Below are 15268 nucleotides of genomic sequence, written 5' to 3' on the forward strand. Positions count from 1 at the left end.
ATTCGGACTACATGCGGGATTTAACAATTCAATTTGTGTCACAAGCCATGCACTTACATGCACCGGGAGAAAGATGGTGAACTCCGGTGGACCTGATTGGGGAAGCGACACATGCAGGAAATCAGGCGCGCAATCTTCATGAATGTTAATCTCTCCTGTGGAGTCTTTACATCATGCCAGAAAGCAAGTTTTACATAACAGGAAGTGTAAGTAAGTTAGCTTCTGTGTCCTGTCTTGTGAGATGTGCAGATTGACGCCTAATTCTCGTTTTATTGAGCATCTGTGATTCTTGGTTCTGACCCAGGGGAGACGAAAACAGAATATGGTGAAGATCAAGCACTCCATCCCTTCAGACAGTTAGATTTCCTTTACTGAAAAGTAGTGTAAAGTTTTATCTTGAGTTAATATAACGTTAATGGTTCACTACCCACAAGTTGGAAGTCGAGTAGGGAGTAGGGAGTCTGTCCTGGGATTTGCTCTTGACGTGATCTGAATCTCCTGTATGTGAACCATTGACTCAAAAGGCAGCGATGCCCTTGATACGGAGCTGCGGCTCTCTCACACATTGTCCGCTCTGCATTTTTGTGTTTCTCGGGATGTTCATAAAACCCATTAGCATTTCTTTACATCCCAGTTCCTCACTCCGTCTTACAGGATTTTCCCCATCTAACAATAGAAGTGCAAAGTTCATGCGTCTCCGTCGGTAATTTACAATCGGGGACGTTACATGTGCTTTTTATTCTGTCAAACACGTTCTTTATATAAGTTCAGCTCGGTGTTGGGGTAGCGGATGCTGTAATCCTACAAACAACAGGAGCATTGTAATGTGATCAGCATGTGTGTTAAAGGATCAGGCGGGATGAGGTCATGATGGATAAAACACATTGCTGTTGTATCACCGGCGTCATAGATAACCTGACAGCCATCAGCCTGGGAGTCCAACATGCTTCACTCACAAGTGTTTGTAGAGCGTAATCCTTGTAATCTGGCACTATCTGGAATTTTTGGAAATCTTCCATGGGCACAATATGCCTAATCTACAGGAAATTAGCTAACAGTCTGGCGCTGATATACTAGGTGTCGGGGGGCGACTATTTCAGGGTCTGAGAGACTGTGGAGATCAAAAACATTGTAAATAGGGATGGATCAGACCTTTACCTGTAGAGTTCAGAGGTAGCAGTGCCCCATGTGGACCGTGGTGCTTGATCCATTCAAATACAGTCAGAATTGATCATAGTATAATATATTGGCTACGCAAGAGACAGTTGTTTCAGGATTTTTCCCTCATAAGGTGTAATTAGTGGACCCATTTAAAGTTCTTTCCTGAATCCAAATCTGAAAGTACCAGACCCAACCCCGAACGCTTACCCCTACCGGTAATCGTAATCGGTGCTGGCTTTTTCAGATGCATTTAAAGAGTTAAGCATTATAGCACCGATTGCAGATGTTACCAGCAGAGAGGTGATCCAAATGCCAAATACAAACTTCTGTTGAAGTTCACGTTTGGAGACCAGAACCCAGAATATTTGGCTTGGACCAAAACATTGCAGTTTGGGCTCACTCATCACTACTGGTACTGGTTGGGTGGATGAGACACTTTTGTTCGGGTCTGTTTCTCAAAGATGAGACCCGGTTGGTGTATGGAGATTCATTTATAGATAATTTTCGTTAGGAAAAGGTAGGAAGAACTAGTACAGCCGATCTTAAAAGAAACCTACCATGAAGAATCTACCATCAGAAGTAGATGTGATGGTAGATTCCTCCTGCTGCCTCTGCCCTAATCTGTATTTTAATAATCCTGGAACCTAACTTGTTAAAAACTTTATTTTAGTAATATGTAAATTACCTGCAGAGGCTACTGGGGCATGTACCAGCCTGGCCGGGCACTGGGAGCAAAGGCTACACCACGCCCCAGTAGCCTCTGCAGGTAATTTACATATTACTAAAATAAAGTTTTCTAACAAGGTAGGTTCCAGGATTATTACATTACAGATTAGGGCAGGAGGAATCTACCATCAGATCTACTTCTGTTAGTAGAGTCATAAAGGGCGGTTTTCTTGAAAACACTCTTGAAAGATTCTGAACACTGGACATATATCTATTAAAACTATTAAAAATGGATTTTCATAGGCCATATATCGTCCATATAACAAAGGTTTTGTTAGGGTATAGGTATCAAGTGCGCAGGAATCTCTGTATTTTCTTTAAGTCTCTGTCTAGACGTCTTCATTAACTCCTTCAACCAATCAAACTTTGCGTCACTCCTGAATCAGTTTCGGGCAACACATGGTTTCCATTATCTAGCATTTGGCAGTGTTTTCCTACGGGTCACTGATTAATATTATACTCTGATAATATTGTTCCAGAGATTTCCATACCGATAGTCCACTAAAGACCTGCGACACATGTAAATACCCACCCTGATTAGCTACGGATCAAATGATCGTACACGAATATCTATATTACGGATTTGGATATGAGGTCCCCTCTCGAAAAATCAGGAGTGCCGACTGCTCGTATGACCGTGACTCCGGTGATTAGAGTATTACTTTCTTTCCTGCCTGTACAAATACTTAATTTTTTTTTTGCTAATTACCTTTAGGACTGAGCTCAGTGACAGACGATCAGTAATGTAATCACCCACCGACAACCCCCCTTTTTGCTCGAGTGTTTGACCCCTGATGTTGGGAGGACATGGCTTTGGTGGCCATGTACGCCATCCGCCGAACACAGTTCCTTGAGAATGATGAATTTTTCCAGCATGTGAATGAAATGCATGCTTGCCCTGCGCCGCTGCGTAATACATCATCGCTCAGGGCCATGTTTGGAAAAGCGATTACTTTCTGGGCAGACGGAAGGTGAGCGCCATTCATCACATCTTGAATAAATGCATTTTGAAGACGACGAAAGGAGCCATAATAAGGATTGTTTTCGCCCCAACAGAGCCAACGCTTATACCAAGCAATTAAAAGTAAAATCTGACTGTAACTTCAAGTTTCCGTCTAAGGGATCAACCATTTTTTAGCATCTAATCCTTATTTTAGACCTAATTTGCTTAATGAGAGAGGGGATTTAGTCGACTTCTGTTCACACAACTGACTTGACTGTCTTAAGGGTCAACATTGAGAAATTTTTTTAAGCGATATGTGTGGTTTTTTTTGTTAACCACAATTGCTCACTATGGAAGAATACATTGGGGCAGATTTACTTACCCGGTCCATTCGCGATCCAGTGGCGCGTTCTCTGCGCTGGATTCGGGTCCGGCCGGGATTTAATAAGGTAGTTCCTCCGCCGTCCACCAGGTGGCGCTGCTGCGCTGAAAAGCATCTGAACGCGCCGGAATTCACCGAGGCCGGCTGAGTGCAGGTAAGCGCGTCCCAAGCGACACATTTTCCGTTTTTAAATGCGGCAGTTTTTCCGAATACGTCAGGTTTTCGTTCGGCCACGCCCCCCGATTTTCGTCGCGCACATGCCGGTGCCGATGCGCCACAATCCGATCACGTGCGCCAAAATCCCAGGGCAATACAGGGGAAATCGGCGCAAATCGGAAATATTCGGGTAACACGTCGGAAAAACGTGAATCGGGCCCTTAGTAAATGACCCCCAGTGAGTGTAGACTGTATACAACCAAGTATTACATGGTATCTGTTCCCTGGTGAGTAGGTGGATCTCCAGACTCCAAGGTCCTTGTTGGATCTTCAAACTCTAAGGTCCTTGTGAACTACCACTCTTTAGGGCTTCTATACAGGATTTATGCTATAATATACACTGGGGAAGGTTTGGAATTTTAAAGGGGTTCTCCACTTAAAAATATTGATGACGTATTGTATGAATAGGACAAGTTAGTGGTAATCGGACTCCCAATGCCCAACAGATGAGTTCCTCTCAGAAGCTTGTAGACAGAAATTGTAACAGGAAGTAGACAGTGCAGATCTTTTTCACTGTCGCTCAGGTGAATGGGAATAAGAACTGATCTGCAGTAACGTAGTTTGACCACTACAAAGATAATGGAGCTTGTCTTCTTCCTCTCCAATTCTCTGTTGAGTAGAACTGCTGGTTTGTTGGGGTTGGTTGTTGGATCTGATATTTAGGATGTATGTTATAGGTCAATATTTGTAGTATGTAAACCCCCTTTGAAGTGGTTTTGAAAAAATTGGGGAAATGACCCCATGTAGTACATACCACTGTTAGAAAACAGCTTTCTTGTAGAACCAGTGCCACACCTGTCCATGAGCTGGTATAGCAACTCAGTCCAGTATAACTCAACAGAAATTGAGATGCACAACCGTATTCTGGAAGAAATCAACCCTGTTTTTCTTATCCAGCATAAAAACTATATAATTATAAATTATTAAAGAGAAGGACTTATTATGAGGACCCATGGGGGCTGTTTTTAACATAAGGAAATTCCCCTTTAAGGTACAAAAAACACTGAGTAGGTATGAGACACAATGTACCAGTCTTCTCACTAATTTCCAATGTAAGAGTTTAGTTCAGCGATTCTCGAGGGATCTCTGGAGTCTGCACATTCAATTACATAACGGATATTAAATGACCCTTAAAATATAGAAACTCTACAGGAAGACGAGAGCAAATGCTAATGCGGAGGAGTGAATGACTAACTGTTTTGCTGTATGATCTCCACATTGAGCAGAGATGTTATGGACAATGGGGCACATTTACTTACCCGGTCCTGTCGCGATCCCCGATCTGGACGGTCCGAGGAAGATGAAGTCCGGCGCGATTCAGCAACATTGTGCGCCGGAGATCCTGCATATGTCGCTTCCCCGCTGAGGTCCGCCGGAGTTCACCTTCTTCTTCCCGGTGCATGTAAGTGCTTGTCTTGCGACACAATTTACAATGTTAAATCCTGCGTGTTGTCCGAATCCGTCGGATTGTCCGACGGCCCGCCCCCCCAATATGTGTCGTGTGAAAGCCGGCGGCGATGCGCCAAAATCCAATAGCGTGCGCCAAAAACCCCTGTTAAATGCGGCGCTAATCAGAAATCGCCCAGAAACACGACGAAAATGCGCTCCGCACGAGCTCCATTGTGTTGCAGCTTCTATTGCCAACTGTTTCATTACTGAAATCTTCTTATACTTTGTTGGGATGGAATTGGTACATCAGATAAGATCTACAGTACTGTACAGTGCAATGTTGACCATAAAACGCCTCCTAGTAGTTATATTTGGCTAGAAGAACAACTAGGAAGTGATGTAATACAGTTGAATTATGACATCACTTCCTCATAGATAAAAATCCAATTCTCACTGAGCCACTGAACAATGTTCCTTGTTCTTTAAACATTTTTTGGTACCCATAAGAGTACTCTCTTATTTACTATAACCAGTCACAATGCTATTGGATATCCATAAGATTAACAAAGTTGAAAAACCCCTTTAAGAAGGTTTTCCCCAAAAAAGAAAAGAGTTTTCCCAGTAAGATAAACAAAAGTTTAATGGGAAATGCTACATCATTACAGGGATCCTTATTCTTTCAAATTAATGGAATCTTATACTAGTAGTATAGTCTAGAACAAGTGATGTCACATAGTTAGACTATGACATCACAGTGCTACCCCCACCGACACATTAAAATGTTTCTGGGATGCCTTTGTGCAAGGAACTACCCCAAACTTTGTAAACTTTCATTTAGATTCTAACTCCACACATCTGATATTCTCCATATGTGTGCAGTTAGGATCCCATCGGTTCATTTTGTATACCACCGCCTGTTACATTCATTAAATGGCACATTACAGGCTTTTTATCCGAGTCATCGTACAGGAAAAGTGAGTCCTTTGTTCCCCTCTGCTTCTCTTTATTGGTGATATTAAATGTGGGGTAGGCTGAGGTTAAGTATTTGCGTTCATGCTGAACTATGGCGATGGATACATTATTACTTTATGGATGACAATTAAGCTGTTAAATTATCTTTAAAAAACTAAGTGGCAGCATAATGTGAGAATCGGCAGCGCAGCCGTCATTGGATAACTGCAACGGGGTTATTTCTTCCATTCATATGTACCGCTATAGATGCCGGCTGCAGACAGATTATAGTCAGTCCTAGGGTAAAGTGCTGTGATCTGATGTGGGGCAAGAAACTCAATTCTGGTGGCAACATTCACTAATAATAATAATTCCTTTATTATATAGCGCACACAGATTACGCAGTGCAGCATAGAGCTTGCCAAAACAATCACTGTCCCCATGGGGCTCACAATCGAATCAATCTATAAGTATGTTTTGGAGTGTGGGAGGAAACTAGAGGAAACCCACGCAAACACGGAGAGAACATATAAACTCTTTGCAGATTTTGACCTGGATGGGACTTGAACCCAGGACCCCAGTGCTGCAAAGCTGTAGTCCTAACCACTGAGCCACCGTGGTTCCCATCATGGAATATATTTAGCTGACCCAATTCTATCCAGGCTATATATCCATGTTTTATAACAGACCACTCTTTATTATTTAAGTGCCAGAATACTCCTCCTTCTTTCGCAAGTGCCAGACCACTCCTTCTTGTGTCCTAAGTGCCAGACCACTCCTTCTTGTGTCCTAAGTGCCAGACCACTCCTTCTTGTGTCCTAAGTGCCAGACCACTCCTTCTTGTGTCCTAAGTGCCAGACTACTCCTTGTGTCCTAAGTGCCAGACCACTCCTTGTGTCCTAAGTGCCAGACCACTCCTTCTTGTGTCCTAAGTGCCAGACCACTCCTTCTTGTGTCCTAAGTGCCAGACCACTCCTTCTTGTGTCCTAAGTGCCAGACCACTCCTTCTTGTGTCCTAAGTGCCAGACCACTCCTTGTGTCCTAAGTGCCAGACCACTCCTTCTTGAGTCCTAAGTGCCAGACCCCTCCTTCTTGTGTCCTAAGTGCCAGACTACTCCTTCTTGTGTCCTAAGTGCCAGACCACTCCTTCTTGTGTCCTAAGTGCCAGACCACTCCTTCTTGTGTCCTAAGTGCCAGACCACTCCTTCTTGTGTCCAAAGTGCCAGGCCACTCCTTGTGTCCTAAGTGCCAAACCACTCCTTGTGTTTTAAGTGCCAGACCACTCCTTCTTGAGTCCTAAGTGCCAGACCACTCCTTCTTGTGTCCTAAGTGCCAGACCACTCCTTCTTGTGTCCTAAGTGCCAGACCACTCCTTCTTTTGTCCTAAGTGCCAGACCACTCCTTCTTGTGTCCTAAGTGCCAGACGAATCCTGCTCTTTCCAAACTGCTAGATCAGTCTTCCTCCTGTCCTAAGTGCCACACCAATCCCATTTAACTCATTCTAGGTTGTAGGGGCCACTCGACTCATGAGGTGGCCCCCACCAACAGTGTCCAACAGTAAGCTCAGGGAGTGATGTTTTTCTGGAGCTATGCTGCATGCGGAGTGACAACTTTCACTCTCTGGTCTACATTCAATACGGGCCCCCAACCAAATTTTGCCTCCACCTAACTTAATCCGGCCCTGACTATTGTACATCCTTAACGGTAAAAAAGAATCCTCAGTATTTTGTTATTTAATTAAGTGTCTAAGTGGTCAGAACGGTGAGAATCTCCGATGTGATGTTTATGCGTCAGTCTGCATTGAGCTAATGAAGAGACTTTGCTTTGTCGAGGAGCCGGGGTGAGATCCATGTGAGATATGAGCAGCAGCTAGTTAGCTAAATCTATGCCAACTCCTCTGCCCAGATCTCCCTGATTATCCCCAAGGTATCCGAGCTGCCTCTGCCGTCAATAAACCTTTTTCATTATCGCTTGTCCTGCTCTGTGTCTGTTAATTCAGCTCTTTTTCCGAGACACATGTCGGAGACAAACAGCGCAATTATTCTTTGATGTATTACATTGTGTCAGCCCTTTAAATGGACATCTCTTATCGGGAAAATCCTTTTTCAGGCCCAAATATTTCACCGGAAAGAGAAGATGAGTTAAAATATGTTGTGTGATTGACTGGTGTAGATTTCAGGGAATGTGGAAGGGAAGAGATTTAGAGAGCAATCCAACTACCATATTTACTCGACTATACGCTGACCCAAATATAAGCCATGGCACCTCATTTTACCACAAAAACTGGCAAACATACTGACTCCAGGATAAGTGTAGGGTGGGAAATGCATCAGGCACAGCCTCCCCTCACTATTGAAATGCCCAGCCACCTCTCCAAATAATAAAATGGCTAGCATGGACAGCCTCCTGTCACTAATGAACTGCCTAGCAACCTCCCCTACTACTAAAATTCCCAGCAGCCTCACCTCATTAATGAACTGCCCAGCATCCTCCCCTCACTAATGAGATGCCCAGCATCCTCTCTTGTATAATGTGAAGCCCAGCAGCCTCCCCTCACTAATGAATTGCCCAGCAGCCTCTCTCGTATAATGTTATGCCCAGCAGCCTCCCCTCATTGATGAACTGCCCATTGGAAACATCTGCAATGTGCTCTTCACTGAAGAACACATTGCAGATGTTTCCATACATATGCTAACATATCAGAAGACAATTTGCCTTGACTCAAGCAGTTCTCAAGTGGGCGAAGTACTCGTCCGAGCAACGAGCCGTTTCGAGTACCCTAATTATTACTATATGATGCCAAAATAAATAGACCCTTTTGACCAGTGTTTGGTTCTAAAGCCACCTACATATACACCTTTGGGTTCCATGTTGTGGACTATGACGGCTGACTGGACAGTCCTCTGTAGACCGGTCTGACCATAAGAACAATCTACCCAAACACTATTGTTCATCAACGCAATGATTTTCCATTTACTGCCTGAGGTCTGTTTGACACAGTCCATAAGCATAACTATACATCTCCTTAAAGTAGTCCTTCCCTTTAGAGAAGATTGTGTCATCTGGTATCTTCTAAGATAAAGGAAGTGTCCTTAGTCAGGGCAGATCTCTAACCATTTTTGACCTCAAACCCTGAAACAATGTATGGGATTTTTAAGATATTCATCCCAAAGTAAAAATACATGTACCTTCCTTTGGTTTCTGTCCACTTAGTTCTATAAATTCACGCTCGATGTTCCTTGACACAATGCGTAGGATGTGACATATCACACTGTGTCACCGTACCCAGCTACAATGTGAGGTGTATGTTCTACCTAACCTTGTGTGACATTTAATGGAGGACATCAATCAATGTCCCGCGACTGTAACCGCCAGTAACCCCGGATCAGAAGGAGCTCTACATTCAATTTTACCTTAAATCTGAGATGCGGATGGGATGAATTGTCTGTCATTTACTACAGGACTCTGGTGGGCGCCGTAATTTTGTTAGCACAAAGCAGGTGAAATAAGACATTTGTTTACATCTCAAAGAAATACATTCATAGGCTAGAAAGTCATCCATCTATCTATCATCTAAGATATATCATATACCTATCTATATATAATATATAATTTATACATATAATCTGTCTATCTATCTCAAAATCTGGTTCCTAAAAAAAAGGGATGTTGACCACCATAAGGATAATACAATAATTCATATCGAGAAGATAAAACTTTAAAGAAAAATTGTGGAAAAGCATGGGGAACAAAACGGATAAAGTATGGATCGAACAATCGGATTTTCACCGGTTTGGATACATTTAGGCCATTTCTAAAGCAAACACTGGACACTTCGGTGGCAAGCGGTTTGTAATTGTTAGGATGCGGTCGGATTTGTAGACAGACTTAGTGCCCGGAACTACTTTTTACACCACCTTCGGGATAGAGTGTTTTTGCATCTGGATAGATATGAAAAATTGGTTATTTTTGATGAGTCGCTAGTTTGGCTGTTGAGTCGCAAAACTGGCGCAAAAGTACTGCGGCAATATAAAAAGTCGCTAGAACAACAACAAAATCAAGTAATACATCTGCCACTTTATATCAATTTTTCGAAGTATCTCTTATAGCCTAACGTTCTGTCCATCTGATACATCTATCTATCTATGGAAGGAGACTTACTATATATAAGTGAAACATCTATAATACATTTATATTGTATACAAGTAGATATGGGCTCATCTGTATACAAGGGTACACAAATCTCTCAAGGGCTGCATACAGATCTGCCCCCTAGTGGCAGTGACAGACATCTGAGATTTTGAAGTCTATGAAGGAAACCTGATGATTCTATGTAGAATATATTAGTATCCTAATATCTAAGAATAGAACATTCTAGTAACCATGTTCAGCTGTGCTATCCCACACTACGTCTAAGCTGCCAGATGTCAATGAAATGACTCGTGACTTGATATATTTCCATATTCGATATTTGAATTTTTAGTGGTGTAAATCGAGAGAATTCAGGGATTTGTGGCTATAAGTGCCGAGCGCCAGTGATCCCATACAGAGCGGTAACATCAAAAGATAAACTAGAAAACTGAGTCAACACAAAACAGACCTACTTCCCAATCACACTGGCAACTGGAACAATTAAAGTGCCCCCAGGGGGGGTCCTGAGACCAAACTGAAGGGGCTCAAGAAAATAATCAAACCTAGAGGGAACTAATTGTGCAGCGCACGTACAGACACAAGGGCTGGCGGTGAGCGGCTACATCCCGGAGCGACCAGGGGGAACGTCTTAATAAGCTGGATCTGGTAAATCACTTATGTACAGATGTAGCAGAGCTGAGTTTGTTGTGTAACTCTTTCTGCCCCGATTGCTCCGTTTTTTTGTTAAGAACGCTGAATGGTGATTTAGGTTCTGTTCACATGATGCAGTATAATCCCAGATTATTGTAGCAATTATTGCAGCTCGGGCTGTATAGAGCTGAGTGGAGGTTAGTTGCAATACCAACACAAACCATGGTCAGGTCTGGTGCTGTTTTTGGAAGAAAGCATCCATGTTTCTCAGCCTCTGGACATCCCCTTTAAGGACTTTTAGGAAAGCTGGATGACAACTAGTGGGTTACCTGCGACATAGACAGACTAAAATTGACAGGATCCAAAGACTAGACTTTGGGAGACAATTATCACATGCTGGCGCTAAGTGCACAACACTGTACAAAAAATATTGTATAACACAGCGCCATCTCATCTCTGCATTGTATCATTGTGGCCGGTGTTACAGTGATGGAGCCGCTTCTTCTCTGTATGTTGATGGTTTCTTCTTTGTGCGCCTCCTTAATTGCCAGCTCGAGTATCAGCCCATAACGTCTTTCATTTGTGTAACTACTGGACCAAGAGATCCTTTTGTTAAAACTTTTGTAAGTGTGGGAAATTCAGGCGAGTAAGACGGGACGTGACCTGAGTACAGATGAAGCAGACACATTGCAGAGAACGATCTTCAAGTATTAGGGGAGAGGGGGGTGTGAGGGGCAGTGGTGCTGAATCTAGAGGAGATCATTAAAGCTTTGTTCACACTAGTGTTTATCTATCTATCTATCTCTACCTATCTATCTATGTATGTCAAATCTATCTATCATCTATCTGTCCACAGCATCCACCCAACCATCCATCATCTATCCATCCCATATCTATCATCTATCTATCAATCCATCATCTATCCATCCCATATCTATCATCTATCTATCCATCCATCATCTATCCATCCCATATCTATCATCTATCTATCTATCCATCCATCCATCATCTATCCATCCCATATCTATCATCTATCTATCCATCCATCATCTATCCATCCCATATCTATCATCTATCTATCCATCCATCATCTATCCATCCCATATCTATCATCTATCTATCCATCCATCATCTATCCATCCCATATCTATCATCTATCTATTCATCCATCATCTATCCATCCCAAATCTATCATCTATCTATCCATCCATCCATCATCTATCCATCCCATATCTATCATCTATCTATCTATGTATGTCAAATCTATCTATCATCTATCTGTCCACAGCATCCACCCAACCATCCATCATCTATCCATTCCATATCTATCATCTATCTATCAATCCATCATCTATCCATCCCATATCTATAATCTATCTATCAATCCATCATCTATCCATCCCAAATCTATCTATCCATCTATCCATCCATCCATCCATCCATCATCTATCCATCCCATATCTATCATCTATCTATCAATCCATCATCTATCCATCCCATATCTATCATCTATCTATCCATCCATCATCTATCCATCCCAAATCTATCATCTATCTATCCATCCATCATCTATCCATCCCATATCTATCATCTATCTATCTATCTATCTATCTATCTATCTATCTATCTATCTATCTATCTATCTATCTATCAATCCATCATCTATCCATCCCAAATCTATCATCTATCTATCCATCCATCCATCCATCATCTATCCACCCCATATCTATTATCTATCCATCCATCCATTCACCATCTATCCATCCCATATCTATCATCTATCCATCCCAAATCTATCATCTATCCATCCCAAATCTATCATCTATCCATCCATCATTTATCCATCCCAAATCTATCATCTATCTATCCATCCATCCCATATCTATCATCTATCTATGTATGTCAAATCTATCTATCATCTATCTGTCCATAGCATCCACCCAACCATCCATCATCTATCCATTCCATATCTATCATCTATCTATCCATCCATCCCATATCTATCATCTATCTATGTATGTCAAATCTATCTATCATCTATCTGTCCATAGCATCCACCCAACCATCCATCATCTATCCATTCCATATCTATCATCTATCTATCAATCCATCATCTATCCATTCCGTATCTATCTATCTATCTATCTATCTATCCATTCATCCATCATCTATCCATCCCATATCTATAATCTATCTATCAATCCATCATCTATCCATCCCAAATCTATCATCTATCTATCAATCCATCATCTATCCATCCCATATCTATCATCTATCTATCAATCCATCATCTATCCATCCCATATCTATCATCTATCTATCTATCTATCTATCAATCCATCATCTATCCATCCCAAATCTATCATCTATCTATCAATCCATCATCTATCCATCCCATATCTATCATCTATCTATCAATCCATCATCTATCCATCCCATATCTATCATCTATCTATCTATCAATCCATCATCTATCCATCCCAAATCTATCATCTATCTATCCATCCATCCATCCATCATCTATCCATCCCATATCTATAATCTATCTATCAATCCATCATCTATCCATCCCAAATCTATCTATCTATCTATCCATCCATCCATCCATCCATCATCTATCCATCCCATATCTATCATCTATCTATCTATCAATCCATCATCTATCCATCCCATATCTATCATCTATCTATCTATCAATCCATCATCTATCCATCCCAAATCTATCATCTATCTATCCATCCATCCATCCATCATCTATCCACCCCATATCTATCATCTATCTATCCATCCATCATTTATCCATCCCAAATCTATCATCTATCTATCCTTCCATGCATCATCTATCCAGCTCATATCTATCATCTATGTTTTATTTTTAAAAATGTTTTACAAGACCCAGAGTTTGCAAAATTGTTTTGCATTCATTTTTTCTTCACACTATGGGTGCATTCTCACGAATGTGTGCTCGCACGATGGAGAGGAGGAAGGTTGAGCGCTGCTCAATCCTCCCCTCTTTGTAGGAAAAGGTGCCACATGGCCGATCTTACGGCTGCAGCCTCTATCTTTTTTGCGGCAATGGCACGGTACAGTGAGCACATTTATCTGTATGTCCCTACAGTAGTCGTCTGAATGCGGCCTATAGGGAAGATTTATTAGAGCTTGTGCCTCAGAATCCCAGATTACAAGCTCGGAAGTAGGTGCAATTCCTTGCGTACGCATAGGCACTGCACTTAATTCGTTCCACTACACTACATCCACCCTCAGTGTGAAAGGGGACACAGCCAGCGCCTCAGTTCCTGCCCCAAGCCGCTGCACTACCCATACTTTGCACCAGTTACTGGCACAGGCTAAATCGCTTTTCTATGCAAGGTCGGACCCTTTGTAGAAACCCCTGCCAAATGAATTGAGAAATGCAAAGGGGGGTGGGGATTGCATCCTATGCTGGGGTACTGTGCACCAGTTCTCCCTTATCTGCTATAAGACAATGGGCCACATTTATCAAGGATTGTATTACTGAAAACTATTCTTACCTAAATCTATTTCCCCCATAACGCCACCACCGCGTGGGTGTGGAGGGGTGTGAAAAGTGGCGCTCACGGCTGTTGAGGGGGCCAGTGCGGAGAGTTTCTGCACACTGCCTGTAGTCTACGCCCTTTCGGGCGTGGGCTATGGACCAGTTCTATGCCAGGTCAAATCCGGTGTTGAACTATCCTGCCGGCACAGAGCGGCCCCAGGTCCAGGAACTGTCAGGATCGGGAGCCACAGCTGGTGCTGGGGCACTTATGATAAATGTGCCCCAGTGCCTAAAACTATTTTTCTTTAAAACCAGTTTACCCACCACTGCTAGTGGTTGAAGACCCTACAAAGTAGAATATCATAAAAGTCTATACAAACTTGGTGTTGCCAAGCCCTTGTGCCGTTTATAGATCAATATAGGAGTGCACTTACAAGGTGGATGGCATGTAGGGTCTACCACCTGCCATCTGTAGATTCATGTTCACATTTCATTCTTCTCTCTACTTCCTACAGGTCCTTATTCGAGTCCTCGACAACAACGACAATGGTCCGGAGTTCTCCCAGACGACTTATGACGCGGTTATCTCGGAAGATGTCCTCCCTGACACCGAAATCTTACAGATAAGGGCCACCGACAAAGACGAGAACCACAAGCTGAGCTACATCATCCACAGCAGCATCGACCCCAACAGTATGAGAAAGTTCCGGATAGATCCCAGCACAGGAACCCTGTATACAGCAGAGAGGCTAGACCACGAGACCCAGGCCCATCACAGCCTCACCGTCATGGTAAGACAGATAGAAATGGACTGTAACTTCTAACTACAGGCAGTCCCCGGGTTACATACAAGATAGGGTCTGTAGGTTTGTTCTTAAGTTGAGTTTGTATGTAAGACGGAACTGTATATTTTATCATTGTAACCCCAGCCAGAACTTTTTTGGTCTCTGTGACAATTGGATTTTAAAAATGTTGAGTTGTCATAAGAATCAATATTAACACTAAAGCTTCATTACAGACGCCTGTTATAACTGTTATAGCTGATTATTGTAGTCTAGGACTAAAGTACAATAAAATACCAATATCCAGGGGTCCGTATGTAACTAGGGGTCGTATGTAAGTCAAGTGTTCTTAAGTAGGGGACCGCCTGTACATATTTCCAATATTAAAGGTGATCTCCACCATAATATTTTGGGTACCCCAG

The 15268-nt window shown here is 42.4% G+C and overlaps 1 protein-coding gene across 8 annotated transcripts in view; it reads left to right on the forward strand.

Annotated features, from left to right (window-relative positions):
- Window positions 1-15268, forward strand: part of FAT3 (FAT atypical cadherin 3) — a 430787-nt gene that overhangs the window by 338757 nt on the left and 76762 nt on the right. For all 8 annotated transcript variants that reach the window (XM_072134102.1, XM_072134101.1, XM_072134104.1 and 5 more), the window contains one exon: window positions 14580-14855. In XM_072134102.1, the coding sequence (XP_071990203.1) occupies window positions 14580-14855 (276 nt within the window). The remainder of the gene's footprint in view (window positions 1-14579; window positions 14856-15268) is intronic.

Source organism: Engystomops pustulosus, chromosome 2, assembly GCF_040894005.1.
Source record: "Engystomops pustulosus chromosome 2, aEngPut4.maternal, whole genome shotgun sequence".
In the NCBI taxonomy this organism is placed as follows: Eukaryota; Metazoa; Chordata; class Amphibia; order Anura; family Leptodactylidae; genus Engystomops; species Engystomops pustulosus.